At 30.1% G+C, this 21,373-nt stretch overlaps 1 protein-coding gene across 1 annotated transcript; it reads left to right on the forward strand.

The window, feature by feature from the left end:
- The first annotated feature begins 5,464 nt into the window (after positions 1 to 5,464).
- Positions 5,465 to 20,099, forward strand: LOC132941719 (medium-chain acyl-CoA ligase ACSF2, mitochondrial-like). The gene is made up of 14 exons (XM_061009868.1): positions 5,465 to 5,649; positions 5,723 to 6,135; positions 7,326 to 7,518; positions 7,776 to 7,904; positions 11,214 to 11,437; positions 11,579 to 11,681; positions 11,800 to 11,904; positions 12,000 to 12,154; positions 15,154 to 15,328; positions 15,503 to 15,610; positions 15,962 to 16,110; positions 16,321 to 16,462; positions 19,448 to 19,558; positions 19,649 to 20,099. The coding sequence occupies exons 2-14, from the start codon at positions 6,068 to 6,070 to the stop codon at positions 19,775 to 19,777; spliced, it is 1,791 nt and encodes a 596-aa protein (XP_060865851.1). The 5' UTR covers positions 5,465 to 5,649; positions 5,723 to 6,067; the 3' UTR covers positions 19,778 to 20,099.
- The last annotated feature ends 1,274 nt before the right edge of the window (positions 20,100 to 21,373 follow it).

Here is a 21,373-nt window from a genome sequence, read left to right on the forward strand (position 1 = left end):
TTGAGTAAAATAAATTTTATTACATTTTATTATATTTAACTATTTAACAGCGAGGTTAAATAAATAAATCGCTGGGGATACAAACCGAAAAAAAATTGACGAAACTATAGTGAACGTAGTGAAGAAATTCAATGCAATCGGCAGCCTTTTGTAACTTGGGAAGAATTGCTTATAATCTTAAATTTTAAAACTAAATGGAGCTGAAATAAAATTATTATAAATATTTATGTATTACATTTAACTAAATTTAAATATATTTTATTAATTATTAATTGTATTGTAATTAACAGAACCTTTGGTGATAACATTTTTATTTTTGATATTTCGTATTTTACGTGGATATTTTGTATTGGAGATAATTTTATTGAAAACATTCTGACTTATAAGTTACAACCATTGCAAATTTCAATACATATATCTTAAAAATAATAATGTATAGAAATAATAATTTAGGTGCATTCAACGGTATAATATTTGGTACTAACCAGTACTAACCTATCTATTCACACAAAATATAAATCAGCTGGTTCAAACATTATTAAAAATATTAATTTATTAATTTTCCGCACTACCCCCACACGATCTCTAGCGTACCACCATGTAGTTTTCCACATACCCACTATAAAAACCGCTGCTAAAGTATTTCAAATACTTAAGAGGGTCACTATACCGCACCTACTGTTCTATATAAATAATACGCAGTTTGGAAAATCTAGATTCCGAAAGGCAAAAACAGTTCATTATGATTACCGTAATATCGATAGAGGTATAGTTTCGGAGACGGTATACATTTATAAATGTGTGAAAAAAAAGTAATATGTGTGGCTCGTGCGGGAAGACAATTTCAGTCTTCGGCGAAAATGAGTCGTCGCCCCCGACTGAAATAGCTCATTCCCCGCCATTGCCAAACGCCAACACAACATATATGACTTGAATCGTTGAGTAAATACAACATTAGGTATTATTTTTAATTACAAATATAATAATATGCTCGTGATTAATTGATTGATCTTAGAATCGTTTTTCTTACACAATGATATTATATGATTGAATTCAAATTGAACACCATTCATTACAGTGACCCACTTGTAACCTACTGTACAGCAGAGCGACACCCACTTGCCCACCTTTTTAAGTTTACACTTTTACGTAAAACGACTTCAAATAATAATATCATAATATAACCAAGCAGATTATTTTTTCTACGAATTGTAATATAATATAAAAATGGAATTTCCAACGAGTGGTTATAATCAGTAATCACTTATATGTATTTAAAGTAGAGGGGCAGAAAGTTCCTCATGAAATTTGTAAATTGTTCCTTGCAACAACTATACTCTGACACTCTGTTCATCTAAACTTTGAATAATTGTGAATTTATAATTAATTTACTACTTACTTTTACGGAATTCGATCTTTTAAAGAAATGTTGGAAAAATATTGGGAATATTCTTGGGAATATGAAAATACAAAATACATGTTTCTTAAAAAAAAAAAAAAATAAGAAAATGACCATGAAAAGTTGTAAAAAATATTTATTTTAAAAATTGTTCGTAATGGTTATACATTTTACAAAAAAAAAACTTAACAACGTTATTACTTTTCGATAAAATGTGTGTGTTTAGTGTTAAAATAATCACCCAGTGTGTAAGTATAACACAATGATAAAAATAAATAAAATAACCTTTTAAGAACTGTTAGATAAAAAATAATAGCAAACATCATTTATTGGTTTGTGTTCAATGATTATAATATTATATTTATTCTAACGTGTTTTATTATTATATTGTAGGTCCTTGGAGGTACATTGCTAATTTTTTGTTGAATTTGGTTATCGCCAAATACATTTATATACCTAGATATAGTAGGTAAGTACTATAAATTCTCAAGCACTTCTTGTAGGTTACGTACCTACGTCAAATTAATTTTTTTCGTAACAACTTATTTAAATTCTGTTCAGTGAATATAAAATCTTCATCATCTTTGACAAAATATTAATATTAAATTAATGAGAAACAACTAGGAAATCTTTGTCTTAACTGAGCTTTTATATACATTTATTGTATTTTGTATACATAATATTATGTACCTATAGGTATTAGCTTCGTCCGTGTGGAGTTTTTTGTTTTATATCAGTTTTTATACTACACTTAGATATTGTCTTTCGATCATTAGCGTTAATAATATTATAAATTAATAATAACTATCACATTGATTTATTAAGAATAGTTGTTTCTGGGTACTCTTCTAAAAATTTATGAGGTCTTACGATGTCGTTGTAACATAATTACGTTATGGTGATATACAAACACACCAAACTTTAAACTGATATATTTTATTCATGTCAATACAACAATACCTTTTTATACATACAATTTGTGGTACTGCATTTTGGGGCTAAAATAATCATAATTTATATATATAATGACACCCCCTAGTTGCAGGCAGGATGTGGTACGATAGCGGTGGTGGTAAATCCTGCCAAATATAATGTTTTTTGCCTTTTTTTATCATCATCCAAAAAACCTAGAAATAACGTTTTCCATTTTTACACCCTTTTTACAATTTGGGAAAATCGTTTCTTCTTGGGTATCATAAAACGAAACTACTGAACAAATTCCATACTCGTAGCTTCAGTGGTTTCGGCTAAGTGCAAATTATATATATACCTAAACCCCTGGGGTTAAATTTTGGACGTAGCCTAATTATTCGAGTTGTTTTTACCAAATAGAACATACGCAGGTCTAAAATTATATCCAATCATAATAACTATTTTATTTTCTGTAACCAATTGGCAATAACAACGACATATATAAATAAAATAATAATAGTTTTTCGTGTGTCAACTATATTCGACATTTATATGTTCAAAAGTAAAAAGTAATTAATAAATTATAGCCCATGACACGACGGATCTGGCTGACTCTATTGACGATAATTTTATTAAAAACCGGCCAAAAACAGTACGCCTAAATAGCTTTGTGAATTAATTTTATATAGATGGGCAATTTCGGAATAAATTTAGCTCTTTGTATATTTTTTTCCAACTAATCTCTAAACTTTTCTTATGTCTTTAAAAACCTTATCTGAGATTTTCTTAAAAATCAATTCAGTAATTTTTTTGTATGTATACTACGAACATGCATATCTTGTAAGATAGGTATATATTTCTATTTAATTGACACCATGTAAACGTGACGATTTGATGCATGCTTTGCATGCAAAAAATTCAAAAACTTATTTCTGCTATTACTATATTATAATGTGCAACAATCAATGGCAACCGTTTATAAACGGAAAAAGATTTCAAGTTCCACCGTGAATCTCAAAATCTTGGTTTAAAGACCTCTTTAAAATGCCAGTTTGGGAAATTCCTTCTTAGTGGGTATTAACACCATAAAACGAAACTAAAACCAAATGTCATAGTTTCGGTCGTTCCGACTAGGTGCTGATGAAACAGTCAGTCAGTCAGTCGGGACAAGTTTTTCATATATATATATATATATATATAAACATTTAACATGCCTACCATCTCCAGTGGCCCAACCAAATGTAGCACTGTATAAGCTAGGGTTAGACCTCCCGGAAACTCCTGGACACGGTTATTCTTGTTACGGAGTACCAAAAATTACCAACAAAAAACGATTTGTCTGTAATTATTTTTTGTTATTATATATTCACGTATCTAGATTTATGTATTTTTTACACAAGTAATATTGTAAATACCTATTATATATTATAATAATTTTAAAATGTATTATGATAAAATCCTGGTATATAAAACATAATATTATGATACTTATTCATCACTATAATATTATATGCAATTAATATTTTTAGCAGAAAAAAAGGTAATTTTGATCAGAGTAAGTACCAATGTACATATATGGCTATATGCCTATACATATATTATACTACTAAACTACTGATGAAACTTTTATAAAGTAGTTTTTTGAATTCTGAGGGGAATAATGAAATGCTAATTGTTAATTTTTTTAAAAGCCAAACACTAATGCTTTGTTTATTAGCCGATTAGGTATTCATTGTTATCGAACTCTAGGAATGCCAACAAAATATTCATGACATAAATCAAGTTATAGTGGTATAGTTTCCCATTAAATTTATCTATTTGCTAGTTAATATGGACGCCAACCTGCAGTTATACATTTTACCTTAAACTACGCGTATTTTGTAGGTGTGCCTATAATATGGACTTTTGTCTAGGGCGTCGCTTTTTGACCTTTTTAGTGTCGCAACCCCTGAAATAGGTCAACATTAAAGTCAATCACCTCACGACCCACTTGTAATAAATACTAATTTGAGCCTAATTATCGTTAGGTTAGGTTCTCACCAGTTACAAATATTTTATCACATATTATATTATATCACACGCTTGTTATGGAAAGAAAACATTTCTGAATGCTTATTTACTTTTAAATGTTTAACAAACACAACAATCTTGTTATATTAAATTGTTAAAATTTTAATTAAAAATATTATAAATTAAAGTTTTTTTTTTACACACAAGCGTTTAATTATTTCTAACCCCCATGATCCCTATTCCCCTGCCTTCCCTTCCTCTAACCCACAGGTTGAGAAACAGTGGTATGTAGGGCCTAGATTCTAAGGTATCCTGCAAACGTCCCGGTGTCTCAAAAATCTTTATCTGGATTTCGGTACCTATATGTCCAAGAACTATAATTCGTTATTCTAAATTTCTATTGCATTATTTAAATTACCTTTCTGTGGAATCGTCATACCTGCCTATTTATTTTATTTAGCGGTGAGGTTTTGAGTGTTTAAAATTGTTTAATATACTAAAAAGCTGATTTATTTTATAAGTTGTATTGCAGTTTAAATGTAATATCATTATTAACAGTTATAAAATATGTTTTGGATTAAATTGTTATTTAGTACCTATATATACCATTATGTCAATAAATTGTTTGTTTATCATTTTTTTCCCCATTGAATTTTTCCACCAATATAGTATTAATGCCGCATAACACATAATAGTACATAATATACATATCTCAATTGAACCCTTGTTTTTAAACAGAAATTCAGCGAAAAATTTGAATATTTAAATTAAATTCGCCATTAACTTGCCATAATAATATAATATGATGCGTAAACTATAATCCGTTCGGTTTCTGTATGATTTCTAAGAATTTCCACACGTTTCCAGAAGTGTCCATCCTTATAGTATCAGCTTTTATTTGTATATAAGATGATTCGTTTCGTTTACAGTTCGAACCGGGAATAATGTAAATGGAATTGGCTCTGTACACCCATGATAAAATATATTATATAAATATTCATATACATCAATTTTGTGGTGTGGAGAGAGGGTATTGACGGACTGTTAAATTTTAATAAGCCTTAATGAATTATTCAATTTAAACTGCAAAATAATATTGTGATTTGAATTAAAGTCTTGTTAGGTGATTCTATTTTCATTTACCGTTGTCAATATGAATACATCTTAAAATGAAAATATAGGTACTTTATTTTACAGTAGTTGCAGTCGAATGCGGTCAAACTATTTTCAATAGACGCATCAAAAATAAAATTCGGTCAGAACTGTCTAATAATTGTTGTTTATCGTTTATGTTTTTATTTTTGTTGTGTTGTATAAACATCTTAAAGGTATCGTAAACCTATACCAATAAGTATTACGTTTAATAAAAATAAATTATATGTTTTTTTTTTTAATTTTCAGACAACCAATCACAATAAACATTCAACGATCTCGTCCCACTCCCACGGTCGAATTTGTTCAGTTCTTTCTTTCCGTATACAGTGTTGAACCATATTATTTTATTTTCAATATCACTGATAATATAGGTATTATTATTATTATTATATAACGGCAAGATAAATTATTGTCAGATTTTTAAATATGACTGACAGTTGTTAATCAACTTCAGAACGTCTAATATACACAAGACTACAGTAGGTAAAATACTAATTAGTAACTATTAATTTACAAAGTAATACAGTATTACAGTTACACGGTTTAAATGATTTTATTTCACGTGAGCTATAAGTGACTGGAATTAATAAAATGACAAACAGCTCGTTGTTTAAAATAAGAAACCTGAAAGGACTACGTGCTCTTTATGGACATAAAATGTAAGTACCTATTATTGCAATGAACTATAAATACTATGTGTTCTATCGTTGATAAAATATAAAATAAATACAAAATAAAATAATACTAAATATTATTATTTATTTTGTCTATCTTGTACAATATACGCGTTTCAAAGTTTAAACATTTAGAAATGGTTTTATTATTATTATTATTAATATGAGAATCACGCGTACCTAATGCTTTATTATTTACTGTAAAATAAAAATACATTTGTATTTTGTACGTTTTCTATAAAATTGCAATATCAATTTGGACTATATGTGCAACTACTCTAGTTCAAAATAATATGGTAAAATATGAAAATTTGATTGGGCATATCGTGTTTTTTTTTATTTTAATTGCATATAGGTACACAAAAACGAATATCATGGTGCAGCACTAAAGTGTAATACAGACTGTAGAGGGTAGGTCACTTGTCACGCGTTCACCCTCCGATATTTTCTAGCCCCTTGGCCATTTTATTCGGCTAAAAAACTGGAGAAGTATATTATAAAGTATATATATATATAGACCAGGTTTAGCACGCAACTAGGTCATTTTCGCACGATTGGCCATGAGTCATGACCTACAGAGCTTCTAAGTGTGTAATACGGCATACGGCGTATTCCACGCGACGGTATAATAATATAATGAATGAAAACCACTTTGATTTTTGAACCACACCAAAATAAGGTGTACCTATTTCAACATAGGTATAGGTACGTTTTAAAATGATGAAAAATAAACACATCAATTAAGAATATTAAGATTAAGAACAATAATAATTGTTATTATTTATTGTATAGTCTCGTTTTAATTACCTATATTATACTATACACATTAAAGCATATCAAACAAAATTAAATTTGTGTTAACTGTATATTAGCTGCGTCTTCAGAAGAAAATAATTATCTCGAATACAGTGACTACATAAACGGTATAATATGGTATGCTTAAATATTTGTATATCGTGTGATGTTTAACGCGTTATTTCGGAAAAAAAATCAGAAAACGCCTACATATTATATTACAAGACTTACTAACTTACTAAAACACTGCGCGTAATAACCATATTATGCATATAACACAACAATACAATGTATTATTATTATTATAGTCTTGTAATAATACCGTACAATAATAATTATGTCTCCCATAATTCATCGTCATTATTTGCGTTTTTTCGCAGTTATCATAAATGTTGGAGAAATAATCATCACTGGTCGAAGTACAGCTACGTATGCGGGGCCTCGAACGATCCGCTCAAAGCTTATACGATCGGAGGAATTTTCAATGACGCCGTGCAACAGACTCCGGGCCGAGAGTTTCTGGTCAGTCGACACGAGAACAAACGATACACGTTCGCCGCCATGGATTCCGAGGTCAGCGAAAACTAAAAAATACAATTTTATTATCATACTATTATAAGTTTCGCCGAAAGCGACAGTACCAGCTATACCTATAATATAATATTACCATGATTTGTCCTATATTATATTTTTATCATTATTACACCCGATTATGACGTGTAGGTATCTACAATAATTATTACGACGGCGCAACACCCAGAAAAATATTATGTACTCTTACTGTAATAAACTCGTATGCTGATTGATTCAAATTTTTTTTTTTGCCACAGGTGCATGAGCTTTGCAAGAGCTTTAATGCCATCGGCCTCGTGCACGGGGACCGAGTAGGAATATGGATGCCCAATTGTGCGTTTTACTATTCGATGATTATCGCCACAGCTCGCCTGGGACTGATTTTGGTAAGTATATTTATCGATTTTTTTTCTTTGTTTGATATAAAATCAAGAACGAAAGTCTATGGTATAAGTATTTAAGAATTTCGTTTCGGAAAAAAACAAAATGATTATGATGACTTATTCTGTGTACCTAGTAATGCTGCAGTGTCTTTATGTATTTCAATGAATTTTAATTTTTTAAAAACTACCTAATTGTTTTTTTTTTCCAATCCACGCCAAGACATAATACTTGAAAACAATTTCGCTTATTTCGCTTATTTCGCTTACCGTTTTTGTTTGCAACTACGTGTTATTGAACGTCTTCGATATTTTTCTACGTCATCTATGATATTTATATTGATACGTAGCAGTGTTTGTTATTAGTTTGTCGTGTAGTCGTATGGAATTTAAAAAATTTAATAGGTATCATAATTCGTAAATAGGAAACGGATTTTATTGTAAATACGTCATATTTTTATTGGAATAAGATATTTTTATCTGGTAAAAAATATGTACGATTTATATCATTTTAATTGAAACAAACCCACATTTTTTTTGTATATTATGTAAATATTTTATTAATTTTTTATTTGTTCTGATTTTTTCATTGATTTTTGACGACGACAAACATTAACTGCTTAATCTAAACGGCATCCACTATACTCGTATCGATATGCTGCTATTAAATATGCCGTTGATAAATTAAATAGGTAATGAAAGCCTAAAAAAACAAGATTAGTAAATTTTGAAAACTACTAAAATATGCTCCATGTTATCTAAATTACATTTACGTACTGCTGACATGCCGCATTGCCGCTATTATATATGTTGTCGATAAGTACCTACTTATAGTCACCTATAGGAAGACTTGGGTAAAATACTTTTTAAATGTATTTCAAATAAATATTCCGAATATTTAAAAATAAGTATTCAGAATATGTATTCGAATACTTTATAATAATAATATTCCCAAGTATTCGGAATACTTCGCAAAAAGTATTCCAAATATTTTTCGAGTAATTTTTTTACTTTCTACTTCTTACTTTACATCTCTGACCAGCCTACCTCACTCCATACTTTAGTCGGTGATTTTGCCGACGACAAATTCATATTAAAGCCCTTGCAAACCCTATTAATTTTTCATCAAAACGACCTTAGCGACTGACAAAAATTAAAGTACTTCTAGTGGTTCGATTTAAAAAATATAAAGATAATTTAATTGGCCAACAAGTCTACTTTGCATCGGTCGGAGCATAATTTTTATATTTTAAATATTTTTTAATATATTCAATATTAAAAGTTTATAAATTTATAAAATGTAAAATATTTATTCTCGTCAAGAATTTGTCAAAATTGAAAAAGTGCTCCGACCGTTGCAAAGTAAACTTGTTTACCAACACAAACATCTTTACATTTTTTTAAATCGAACCACTAGAAGTATCTTAATTTTTGTCAGTGCGACGGCTATTTCACGTCCATAAATTGGTTTTGTAATGACTTTAAATGACTTGTGCGTGTGCGTGCGTGTGACCATACACCACATAAGAAATAACAATGAAGTGTAAATTGATGCAGGTCGCGAGTGATGGTAGGGGAGTATACTCACACTAATGATCATTTACTACACACACAAAGACAATCAGTAATCGAAATAACGAAATAATTGCCTAAACACAACTCCTTAAAAATGACACATTTGCAGGGGCCTTAACAAGAAATATTAATTAGAAATTGCCTAAATGTTGCCCCTTAAATAATAGCAGTAACGAGGCACCTTAAAGAAAAATATGCATATTATGTATTCGGGAAAAATCATGGACTAAAAATATGAAAATAATTAGAGACTAGGTATAATATATATATATATACATAGGGTTTTAAAATTCCATGAAATTTATTTTCATGAAATATTTCATTTTGATGAAAAATAAAAATAAAATGTTTATTATACCTAAAAGTTTATAGTCGTCAACTTCTAAGTGAATATTTTTAAAAGCTGATTTATTATATGAAACAAAGAAAATATGTAACATATTTACATATAATTTATAAGTAGTTTAACAAATCTATAACAGTTATAACAAACTATATGATCTAAGTATTAAATAATGAGCCCAGAGCACCTTCACATCACTCAGCCACATACACACACATATTATACGAATTTTGTACACTTTATAATTACTGAAAATACACTATTATTTTATTCATTGTTGGAATTGACTTCAATTTTATTTCAAACCATTACCTTTTGGACCACTGATATACAACAATATTTTAAAACGCATGTAAAAAAATGTTTTTATTCTCAAAATAATGCCAGGAATATTTTTCAGCACTATATAATATAGAATATACCAATATGAAATAATAAATCAACAAAAATAATATGTTTTTCTTTAATTATAAGTGTGTAATCAATTTATTGTTTCTAATCATCTTTAAGCTATAACCGAACACGTTTAAAAAAAGAAAAAATATTTTTCATAATTTCATTGAAATATTTCAAGAACAATGAAATTTTCAATTTTGAAATATTTCAAGTGAAATATTTCAAATTTAGAACCCTATATAATATATATGTAGGACTAAATCCCACAGAATCACTGGACGTTGAATTCACACCACTTGATATAGCTAATATGAAGTATGTCCATTGTCCACATTACATCAGTCGATGTGGAACGTTCGTTCAGTGAGTACAAAAACATTTTGCGACCAAATCGTCGCCAAATTTTGTTACATATTTTGATAAAAAAGTATATTTTTGATTTTTTTATCAATAATAAAGTCCGTTCCCTAATCATAAATGTATATTTCAGTACATCTGATCCGCATTCCGGTGATAGCAATATATAACAATATATAATATCGATGTGAGTTTAATCCATGTGCTGTGTGAATGCAAGTGTGAGTACCTACCAAATTTTATTTTTTTAAATAAAATTTCCAGTAGATCTAGTAGTTTTCCCAAGTTGTAACGGTTTTATTGTGTATAGAGGTTTTGACATCGGCACATGGCTGGTAGCCGATGTATAGGTTATAGTTATTTATTATATATTAATTATTGTACAGATATTTAAAACTCTTTTGCTGATTTTGATATCATATAATATTATAAACTATTATATAATTTCATAATTTATATTATAATATTATGTAGGTAGGTACACTCGTGATCCATGTTCTCAAATTGTATTAACTGATAATAATACTTAATTCGTAAGTCGTAACCGACAAAAAATGTTATTATATAAGTACAGTTCATTATAGTCGTCGGAGTAGGTGATATTATATTGCTAAATTCGACATCTATGTATATTATGGTTGTAGGTGAACGTCAATCCAGCCTATCAGAGCGACGAACTGAAACACAGCTTAACGCTGGCTGAAGTGAAGTGTCTGGTGACTTTAGAGAAGTTCAAGACCCAAAACTATCCCGAAATATTGGAGAAAGTCGATGCGGACATTTGGAAGCGACCGCCCAATACGCCGGTTAAATCGAAAAAGTTGCCCACGCTGGAATCGATTATTTTTTGTTCCGAAAACTCTTTAAAGTTAGCAATTGCATATTATTACATTTGATATTTTGATCAATAACTGAAGTACCTACCTATTCGTCCTATATATTCAATACTCCGTAAACTGAAGATAATATTGAATAGTAATAATTAATATCATAATAAATTATGTTACAGTGGTGCCTTTAATTTACAAACGTTCTTGGACTTGGGGTCCAATACAAATTATAGTATTCCTAAAGTCCAGCCAGACGAAGGATGTAATATTCAGTTTACTTCAGTGAGGAAAACAATGAACTGTTTAGATTTTTATTATACCAACCTATGCTATAATATTGATTTTTTTAATACATAATAATAAAATGCATCCAAAAATGTATTGGTGAAATTGTTTTTAGGGTACCACTGGCAAGCCAAAAGCAGCATTGTTGAATCACTTTGGACTAATTAACAACGCATACTTTATCATGAAGCGTTTAGGGATCTATGATGATGTCAATGAAGTAATTATTAGAAATATTTTGTTATCGATTTTGGTTGTAAATATTATATTATTACTTACCTATCTGCTGATACTAAGAGTATTATATACGTATAGGGTAAATTACATAAAATCTGCTGTCCAATGCCTCTATTTCATGCTTTTGCTTTATCCATTGCTGTTGTTGCACCTTTGGTTACCAAATCAACAGTTTATTTACCGTCTGCCCATTTCGATCCGAAAGCTACGGTCGATGTTCTTACGAAAGAAAAGTAAGCTAATGCATGGATTATTATTTTTATATACATATTATATAGTATTTTATTTTAATTTTATATAAATAACTACTTTTATTATTTTACGCCAATCGGTAGTTAACAAGGATAAATATATGGACGTATGGTGGCAATAATAATTAAGTACCTAACAATAACAATGGCTATATTGTATAACAATGACAATAAGAAAAAGCGTACAAGTCAAGGTGGATTGATATCAATCCACCTTAGTACAAGTGATACAAGTAGCCGGAGAACGTAGCTAAAACAAGTAAGGAGCATATTATGACTATTAACTCGGAGCATTCTGTGTAGTGGATGATTCGAAAGTATCCGCATCGGCTCCCGTTTGTCCATTTTGGCTCCTTCCTTTCATCTGAAGGTGGCCGTATCGGCTCCGACCCGATGCCAGTGGTATGGACTTATCGGCTCCCAATCAACAACATTTTCCTTCCTATTTACAGGCTGAGGACTGGCTACAGCGAGAAGAAATTCTCTGTAGGCATGGTTAAAAATGTTGTTGGCGTTTAAAATAAAAATTTTTGTTGACTTTTAAAAAAAGAGTTTTATTGACTTAAAAAATTGTGTTGACTTAAAAGTTTTTTTTAGTTTTATGTTAACTTAAGTAAGGTAAAAATTAAAAGTAAAAAATTAAAAAACTTGTGGTTTGAACTTGAAAGAAACTTTTTTTACGTATTCCGCTCTGGTAATGTTTCTTCTTTAAATTGATCAATACATTTCTGAATAACACTAAAAATCTTTTGCTGGTTCTTAGTTTTTTTCTTAATATTCGTACTGTGGAGCCTTATATACGTGTCAGCCTGTATCTGCTTCAAAATTTCCATGAGATTGAAAATGTTGAGATGAGCAGACGTGAACTCAGCATTCAATTTTGCGTGGAAAGATTCGCAGCAGTTCGTGGTGCGATCGCCTGTACTCGACATATCACCCCACATTTCCGGGGGGAAATGTCCGTCATCTAAGTAAATGGCACAAATGTAGTCAAAAAATTCTACGAGTTGCTTGTTATCTTCTAGTTTTAGAGCAAATAAGTCTTTTACATAACAACCCACAACCTAATCAGGCGGAAGCAATGGTAAACCAAAAAACATTTTTAAAATACTTCCGATTTCTGATGTCTTGTTATTGAATTCTGGTGACAAACCAAGTGCTTGAATTTTCCTCCACCACGATTGAGCTAAGTGAAATCTGCATCCTCTGATTCTCGTCCATGACCATGTTGAAAAGACTGCACTATGTATAGATTGTTCAAAATCTGAAAAAACTGTTGTCACATTTGTCATGTATGGTGCAAGCTGATCCATAACAATTTGTCGGGCTTCTGTTGTTTTGTTTGGAAGAAGACTAAAAACAACAGGGACGTAGAAATTGCCTACTGTTATAAACACGGTGAACATTTGACAAAACAGTTTAGGAGTGCTTCTAAAAGTACCGTCAACGAAAACAGTAGTTGCATGTTGAAGTGCATCAAGATTATGTTGGCATGTAAAGATGATAATATTACTCACCTCGTCATTATAAAAAACAAAATTCTCACCTGTGGTCATTTTCAGAGAGTATGTACGCACACACTCATGAAGCTCGAGGACGGTTGTAGGTAACTTGGGAAATTTTCTCAATTTGGCGGCACTTACATTTTTCCGAAATCTATTCATATCATCAGTAGTCACAACATCCGACATTCCACTGCACGCTATTTCACGCCTAATAATTTTTGTCGGGCGTTCACATAGAGCATCACTTGCTTTTCGTTTCGACGAATTACTTATTTTTTGGCGTGCTAAAGTAGTATCTGCTTCATGGCTATGATCAAGATCACTATCCACTATCACTTCATTCAGACTTTTATAAAAGCGGTACACCCACGTTTCGTACACTTCCACCACTCAATATCTCCTGACAAATTTTTATGGAATCCGAATTTGTATTGGTCAATCACACCTAATAATTGTTTACCAGCTTTGCTAAGCATGTATTCCATGTCAAAAAAAGAATAAAATAAACAGAAAAATGCACTTCGCAATTTTTATAATAATTGTAATATTTTTATAATTTTATATAATTGACAATAATATGCTTAGACACAGTACACTTCGCAATAAAACGAGAATTAACAGCAAAAAATATTTTGTAATTTTATATAACTAACAATATAATTAGACGCAGTACACCAACGGACGGCAAGGAATAACGACCCGGAGCCGATACGGACTCATTAACATCCAGCGGGAGCCGATGCGGTATCATCCGATGATTCTAACCATACAGAAGAGTGGTGATAGATATAAAACTGGACTAGGCAGTTTTGTATTCTACTGGTAGAAACTTTGAATAGAATTTCAGCAAGTAAATTGGGAGCGTCTAAGATACCATTTAGAAGGGATATTAAAAATTGTTCATCTAAATCGACGTGGCGAGAATAGGATGTTAAACATATTACGTAGTCAGACATAGTCATAGCCCATAGGGGTCTCGCAGTTATACAGAATGACGAATGCTAAGTTACCTAGTTAGGAAGCGATTTTACACCTGCTCAAGCTTATATATCATAATATTATATTGTAAATAGTAAATTTTCATATTCCCAATTAATTTTTGACACATAATAATATTATTCATCGTATATAATAATATATAATATATAAATAATAATATTATTATTGTTATTGATGTTAGTAATTTTTACGACGACACAGATTCAACTGTGGTAAAAGTGTAGAACGTGTAAAATTATTACAACATTTATAAAAAATATTTACTATATACTATATTTACTATATTGTATTATGTATTATTAAAATGTTAACGCATTATAAAATGAGTAGGTATTTGCATAAAATACCACAGAAAATGTTCTGTGAAAATACTATCTGAAAAAAAGATAATAAATAGCTAGTACCTAAATAATGTTCTAAAAATAAATATATAATTTATAACTTTATGTAACTATTATAAATGCGTTATTATTATAGATGTACATTCATATTCGGTACGCCAACGGTACACGTGGATACCATGTCCGCTTTCGAAAAACTTTCACCAGAACTACAAGATAACGGCTTGAAGCTCGCAATAACCGGTGGTGCCCCATGTTCTCCGATTTTGATGTCCAAGTTCAAGACCATTTTTCCACGCGCTAAAATATTGGTATTTTAAATTTGATTATAATATAATAACTATTTTTGATTCACCATTAGTCGAGGCAATTTAGTCTAATTTTATCTTACAATTGAAACTGTATAACTAATATTATTAATTAATAATATAACTTTACTTATTCGTTTGACTTTACATAATTTTCGAATTCTTCAATAATTTTAGTCTTTGTTCGGAATGACAGAAACCAGTCCCTGTTCGTTTCAAAATTTCACAGACGATTCAGATGAACGAGTAAAGTCGACGATGGGTTTCATACAAGATCACGTGGAGGTCAGTATGATGTCCAACGCAATATTTATACATACAACATAATATGACACAGATCCACGATCTTGGGGGGGGGGGGGAGTATAATTAATAATTATAATTACTTTATAAAACCTTATTCGGAAAGGCGGTTTTCTTACATTAATTATTATAAGTTACCAGCTGTAATCTATATACAATTCGCCCTCCCGGCCCCCCTCACCCCTACATGCAAACCGCAAACGTGTTACCTATACTGATACACGATTTAAGTAAATAACATTATTGTGCTACAACTATACATAGACTATAGTCGATCAATGGACCGTTGATATTATGTGAAAAATATTACTATGACCGTTTGTCAAATTCTAGGCGAAAGTGGTCGATACAAATGGCGATATGGTACCGTTCGGGACTCCCGGGGAATTGTTAATTCGCGGGTACCTGAACATGAACGGTTATTTTAACGATGAAGAGAAGACAAAGGAAACGATTGATTCGAACGGGTGGCTACACACTGGGTAACCTATATAATGTTGTCTATTCAAACACTGTGTGATTCTTTTGTCGTGTAATCCTTAAGATTTTGTCTGTGGTTAAAAGAATCAATCTCTACATTGCATGCGATTAATTTAATTGTATTATAATATTATTATGTGCTGATTAATTGTTAGCTCAGTGTAATATTATGATACCGCGATGTCTATATATTGTTTTACGGCTGTGTTTAGAGACCAATTCGTTTTGTACGAAGACGGATATGGCAATCACGTTGGCAGATTAAAAGAAATGATTATCCGCGGTGGTGAAAACTTATTTCCCAAAGAGATAGAATACTTTTTGGAGTCTCATCCGTCGATTTCCCAAGTTCAAGTAATTACTAGTTATACATACATACTACGACTTACAATTAAGTATATATTACATCGTTTCCCAAACTTTTATGAGCGCGACCCTAACATTTTAAATTAAATGTTTTGCTATTCTTAAAAAAATCACTACAATTGCTAACATAATTTTTATATTTTAGGGAGATGTTTTTTTTTTGAATATTCAAATTTGATTGAATGTAGATAAAATTCGTCAAAATCGCCAAGATTTGCAAAATATTTTGTAATTAAAATACACTATAAAATTTATAATATTTACTATCAACCAATGAACCAAATGTCTGTTTTACAAAGATTTTTTTTTGTTTATGTAATACTATTGCTAGATAGGACGTATTGTAATTTATCTGCTCATCGTATGTGCTGCAATGTATTTTTACTATCGTATCATAATTCACCAGCATCGCTACATTATGATAGCTGCAATAGTTTTTAGTTAGTATTATATAGTTTTGTCATAGATTTAAAATGTATAAGTTTCAATAAAATATGCACATTTGTTGCATTTTTTCAATACATTATATCAATCAATATATTAATATAATCAATATGATAATAAATAATAACTTTAAATATATTTTATAATCAATAATAAAAACTAAGCTAAACCAAATATTTTATCATTGGCAATGCTATAGTTTTTAACCATGGAGTATATCTGTATTAATTTCAAGGACTAGTTTTTATACTTAAACTCGATTTACATTGACAATATAATATATTATAGACTATAGTAAAATTATATGATTTTAATAGTTTAATGCCTATTTCCAAATTTAAGTAAATGTATAATTAACTATTTTATGACCGATGAACTCAGTGGCGCCGAACCTATAACCTAAAAAGGGCGACCGCCTCCCTTTTTTCCGGTGGGTGGGATTGTGGAGTCCGTGGGTACCCCAACAAACTATTTATGAATTATGTTGCTAACTCCTAAGCTATTAATGCAGTGGCGTCATTTGGGGGGGGGGGGGGGGGCAAGGTGGGCATTTGCCCCTGTCTGATTTTAAAAGCAGCCCGATGGGCCGGTGTCCAGTTGTTGCCGTTTTACCATTATTATATTTTATTAGCGCAAAAACGTGACCTATAATAATGTTATAATAATATTTTTAGTCAAACATTTGCTGTCTGGGTATTTTATAATATTTTCAGAAAATATTATAGTATGTACTAAGAAATTATTGTCACAATGATACATTTTTACTAATTGATAGTTGGAATATATTTATATTTAGACGTATGGGGGGACGTACACATTGTATGTATGGGTATGTATTTATCTATGTTTGTTTGTGTGAGTGAGTTTTGTGAAAGTAAATGAACAGTTAGTATCATAATCTCGTATTGTTTAATTTCTAAAATCTAAAATGAATACAAATACTAAAAACAACAACCGATTGGCACTCTAATTATTTATCATTGATCACGCCATCACGGACTTCAGTTAACTTGCAACAGTCGTGTATGATTCAACTATTCTGCGTATTGTGTTAATTTACCTAGTTGAGTACCTTATTCTACCTAAATTAAAATTAATTTTTTTCTTGACACATGTTTACAATAATCTTTTAATTTGGGCAAAATATGATCTAAAAAAAATAAAACGGTAGTGCGACTAAAAATATAAAATTACCGCAAACTGCTCGAAAAGTATCGAAAATAATTTCTAGCATGAATAAACAGACAAGACTTGAGCCGATAAGCAAGCAAGCATTAAAAAATAAATAAATAATTATTTATGATAATATTAATTTGTAAATATATCATATACCTATATAAGAGTAATGAATCAGGTAAAATTGATTTATAGATAATGCATTTGATATATTTTCAAAAATAAAAAAAGAAGATATCCTAATAAACTACTAATATTTTTGTGGTTTTTTTTTTACCCATTCGGGCCGGTCAAAACCTTTCCCCCCTCTATTGAAACTGAAATGACGCCACTGTATTAATGTATACAATATATGCAGCAACATTTTGTAAACAGGGGTGTTGGTCCGTATAACTTTTTACTTGCCCCCCCCCCCCCCCCCCCCTTCAAAATATAGTTCGGCGCCACTGGATGAACTATATACAGTAGAACCTCGATTATCCGAACCTCCGTTATACGAACCCTCTATTATCCGAACTATAATTAGCGTATACGAATGTTCTGTTATCCGAACATGAAAACTTGTATCCGGCAGGTATTGATAATTATGTCAAAAAAATATAATAAATGTCATGTATTTGATTATGTTTTTATTTATTTCTAATAATGTATGTATGTACCTAATGTATTTCTAATAATTTAATGTATTTCTGATAATGTAATGTAATATGTAATGCAATTCTAATAAAATATTTATAATAATAATAAATATTTAATTATAAAAATAATAAATAATTAATACATAATATTATAAACATTTTTTATTTTATATTTCCAATATCCGAACTTTTGCGTATCCGAACTAGGTGCGGTCCCAATTAGTTCGGATAATCGAGGTTCTACTGTAGTTAAATATTACAGTCAATAATTGATTGCGTATTGTTAACTGTTGTGTTTAAACCAGGGACTGGAACCTTGATGAATTTACGGTTCTGGTTTCTGTTCGGTTCCCAGAAAAAATAAAATTTAGCTTTTGGTTTAATTTCGGTTCTTAAAAGATAAAAAAATTACTACCTATTTTGGTGTTTTACTAATATAAAAAAATGTGCAAAGCAAAAGTATTGGTTCCGGTAAGGTTCTGGTTTTTAAATTAATTTAAATAAGGGTTCCGGTAAGGTTTCAGTTCCCAATATTTAAAGAGCTCCGGTTCCAAGACCGGTTCTTTACGGCAAGGTTCCAGTCCCTGGCTCAAACTCATAAAAAACCACACCACACCGCGTGACCTATTGTTATTATTATTATTGTATTTTAATAATATTCTTTAAATACATATTTTACAAGCACTATACAGATTTTATACGCTTTTTATCGCAGGTATACGGTATACCCGACCATCGGATGGGCGAAGAAGTGTGCGCCAGCGTCATCGTCAAAGAAGGGGCTACGGTCACTGAAGCCGACATAAAAGCGTACAGCAAAGGAAAGGTTTGTTATTAGGTCGTCGCTTGTTTTTTATTCGACAGAGCCACTTTAGTTTAACTTCACTACGGTTTCGTTTATTTTTTATATTCTCAGATCGCCCATTTCAAGATCCCCAAACACATATTCATTGAAAAGGACGCGTTCCCGAAGACGGCATCGGGCAAAGTGCAGAAGTATAGATTAAGAGAAATAGCGATGCAGCGGATTTCGAGCCTTACCTAATTATTATATAACACAATATTAATGTGCGATAATATGTGTTTATAATTATTTAATCGTACCTACTAATTATCCACATATAAGTTGTATGCGTTTGATGCCACAAATCATAATTTTGGCAACTATAACAGCTGAGCTATATTTTATCTTAATATTGTCATACTGCAACTATAGGTGTAAACAGGAAGTACGCCGTTACTTTTACAAGGTTCAATAGGTGTATTGGCTAAATAAACGTATTGTAATTATTTATTTTTTTATGCTAATCGCACGTATTGTCATTATATTATTATTTATTCATTTATTATACAGATTGATTATTTGATTGGATTAGTAATTATTAATTACGTACTGCGGTCTGCGGGTATAAATTATAATAATATTATTGTTGATTACCTATATTCCTTTTTCAGATGCATCGGAATCCATTCCTAGAATCTTTTTTTATACAAATTCAGTTCCGGTTAAAAAAAAAGAATACCAATTCCGTTCATGGTGAAAAGAAGGTTAACTACAATAAGTATAATTTAAAAATATTTTTAAAAAACTAATTATATTTGATTTTTAAGATAATTTTTTTACAAATTCCAATTATGATATTTGACCGGAATTGTACTCAAACATTTTTTCTTTGATAAAATCTTCTTTAGCTAATAGGTACTTACATATATATTTTCTTTGTTTTAAAGTCATTCTTAATATTATATAAGTTGTAATCTTATCTATAACGTATTTTAAAGCTCCTATTAAGTTATAAATATTTTGATAACATTTTTTCATAAAGGAGCAAGGTAACATGGTCAATTAAAATGAAAATATTTTATAACAAGTGCACTCGATAACTGGGCCACTTAACTATTTTTATAAACTTCATAATACATACCTATACTTGTCAGTGGATTTAACAGGGCCGACGTTACAAATTTCGGGGCCCCATGCGAAATAATATAAAATAATATTTTGTTGAATTATACCTACATAGCCACCTGCAGGAGCCATGAGGTACCATAGGTACATTATAATATTATATAATATGTATACCTAATACATTTATGAAATGTTTTAAAACTGATATTGCACCGGCATTGTAGATTTATTATGTTTTAAGTTTTAAATGATACACCTAAACATTTTCAAAGGGAAAGTTTGTACATTTCCGATCTATAGAGATAGTAACTTTTGGACGAAGTTTACTAGCCAAAAAAGTGTGTATAAAAAAGAATAAAAATAAACATCGTCGTATAGCTAATATATAATTTATTACCTGATCTTTCACTTTACTTATAGAATCTAAAAGTAAATAAAGATATTAATTAAGAGTGGTTTTGTAAAAGACACCTATAATATAGAGTATTATAGTATAATTATAGGTTTTTAACTTATAACTTATTACTTATATTTAAATGAATTGAAACTTTATTATGCACACGTCTATGGTTTCATATTAGTTTAGCTTTAGACTGTTCAAGTAACTAATTCAATACCTATAATCACGATTTACGTTGTTTATCCTCTTCAATGTACAGTAAACATTAAATATTGTTAAACATTTTTGAGATTTTTAAATTTTTGTATAAATAAGAAATGACATTTTAAATA

Source organism: Metopolophium dirhodum, chromosome 3 (assembly GCF_019925205.1).
Source record: "Metopolophium dirhodum isolate CAU chromosome 3, ASM1992520v1, whole genome shotgun sequence".
Taxonomy (NCBI): Eukaryota; Metazoa; Arthropoda; class Insecta; order Hemiptera; family Aphididae; genus Metopolophium; species Metopolophium dirhodum.

What these genes read in the sequence shown, in the direction of transcription:
- LOC132941719 (XM_061009868.1), top strand. Translation starts at nt 6,068, where the DNA reads ATGACAAACAGCTCGTTGTTTAAAATAAGAAACCTGAAAGGACTACGT. An exon ending in TCGCCGCCATGGATTCCGAG is followed by an intron (nt 7,519 to 7,775) that starts GTCAGCGAAAAC and finishes TTTTTGCCACAG; the next exon opens with GTGCATGAGCTTTGCAAGAG. An exon ending in TCATACAAGATCACGTGGAG is followed by an intron (nt 15,611 to 15,961) that starts GTCAGTATGATG and finishes GTCAAATTCTAG; the next exon opens with GCGAAAGTGGTCGATACAAA.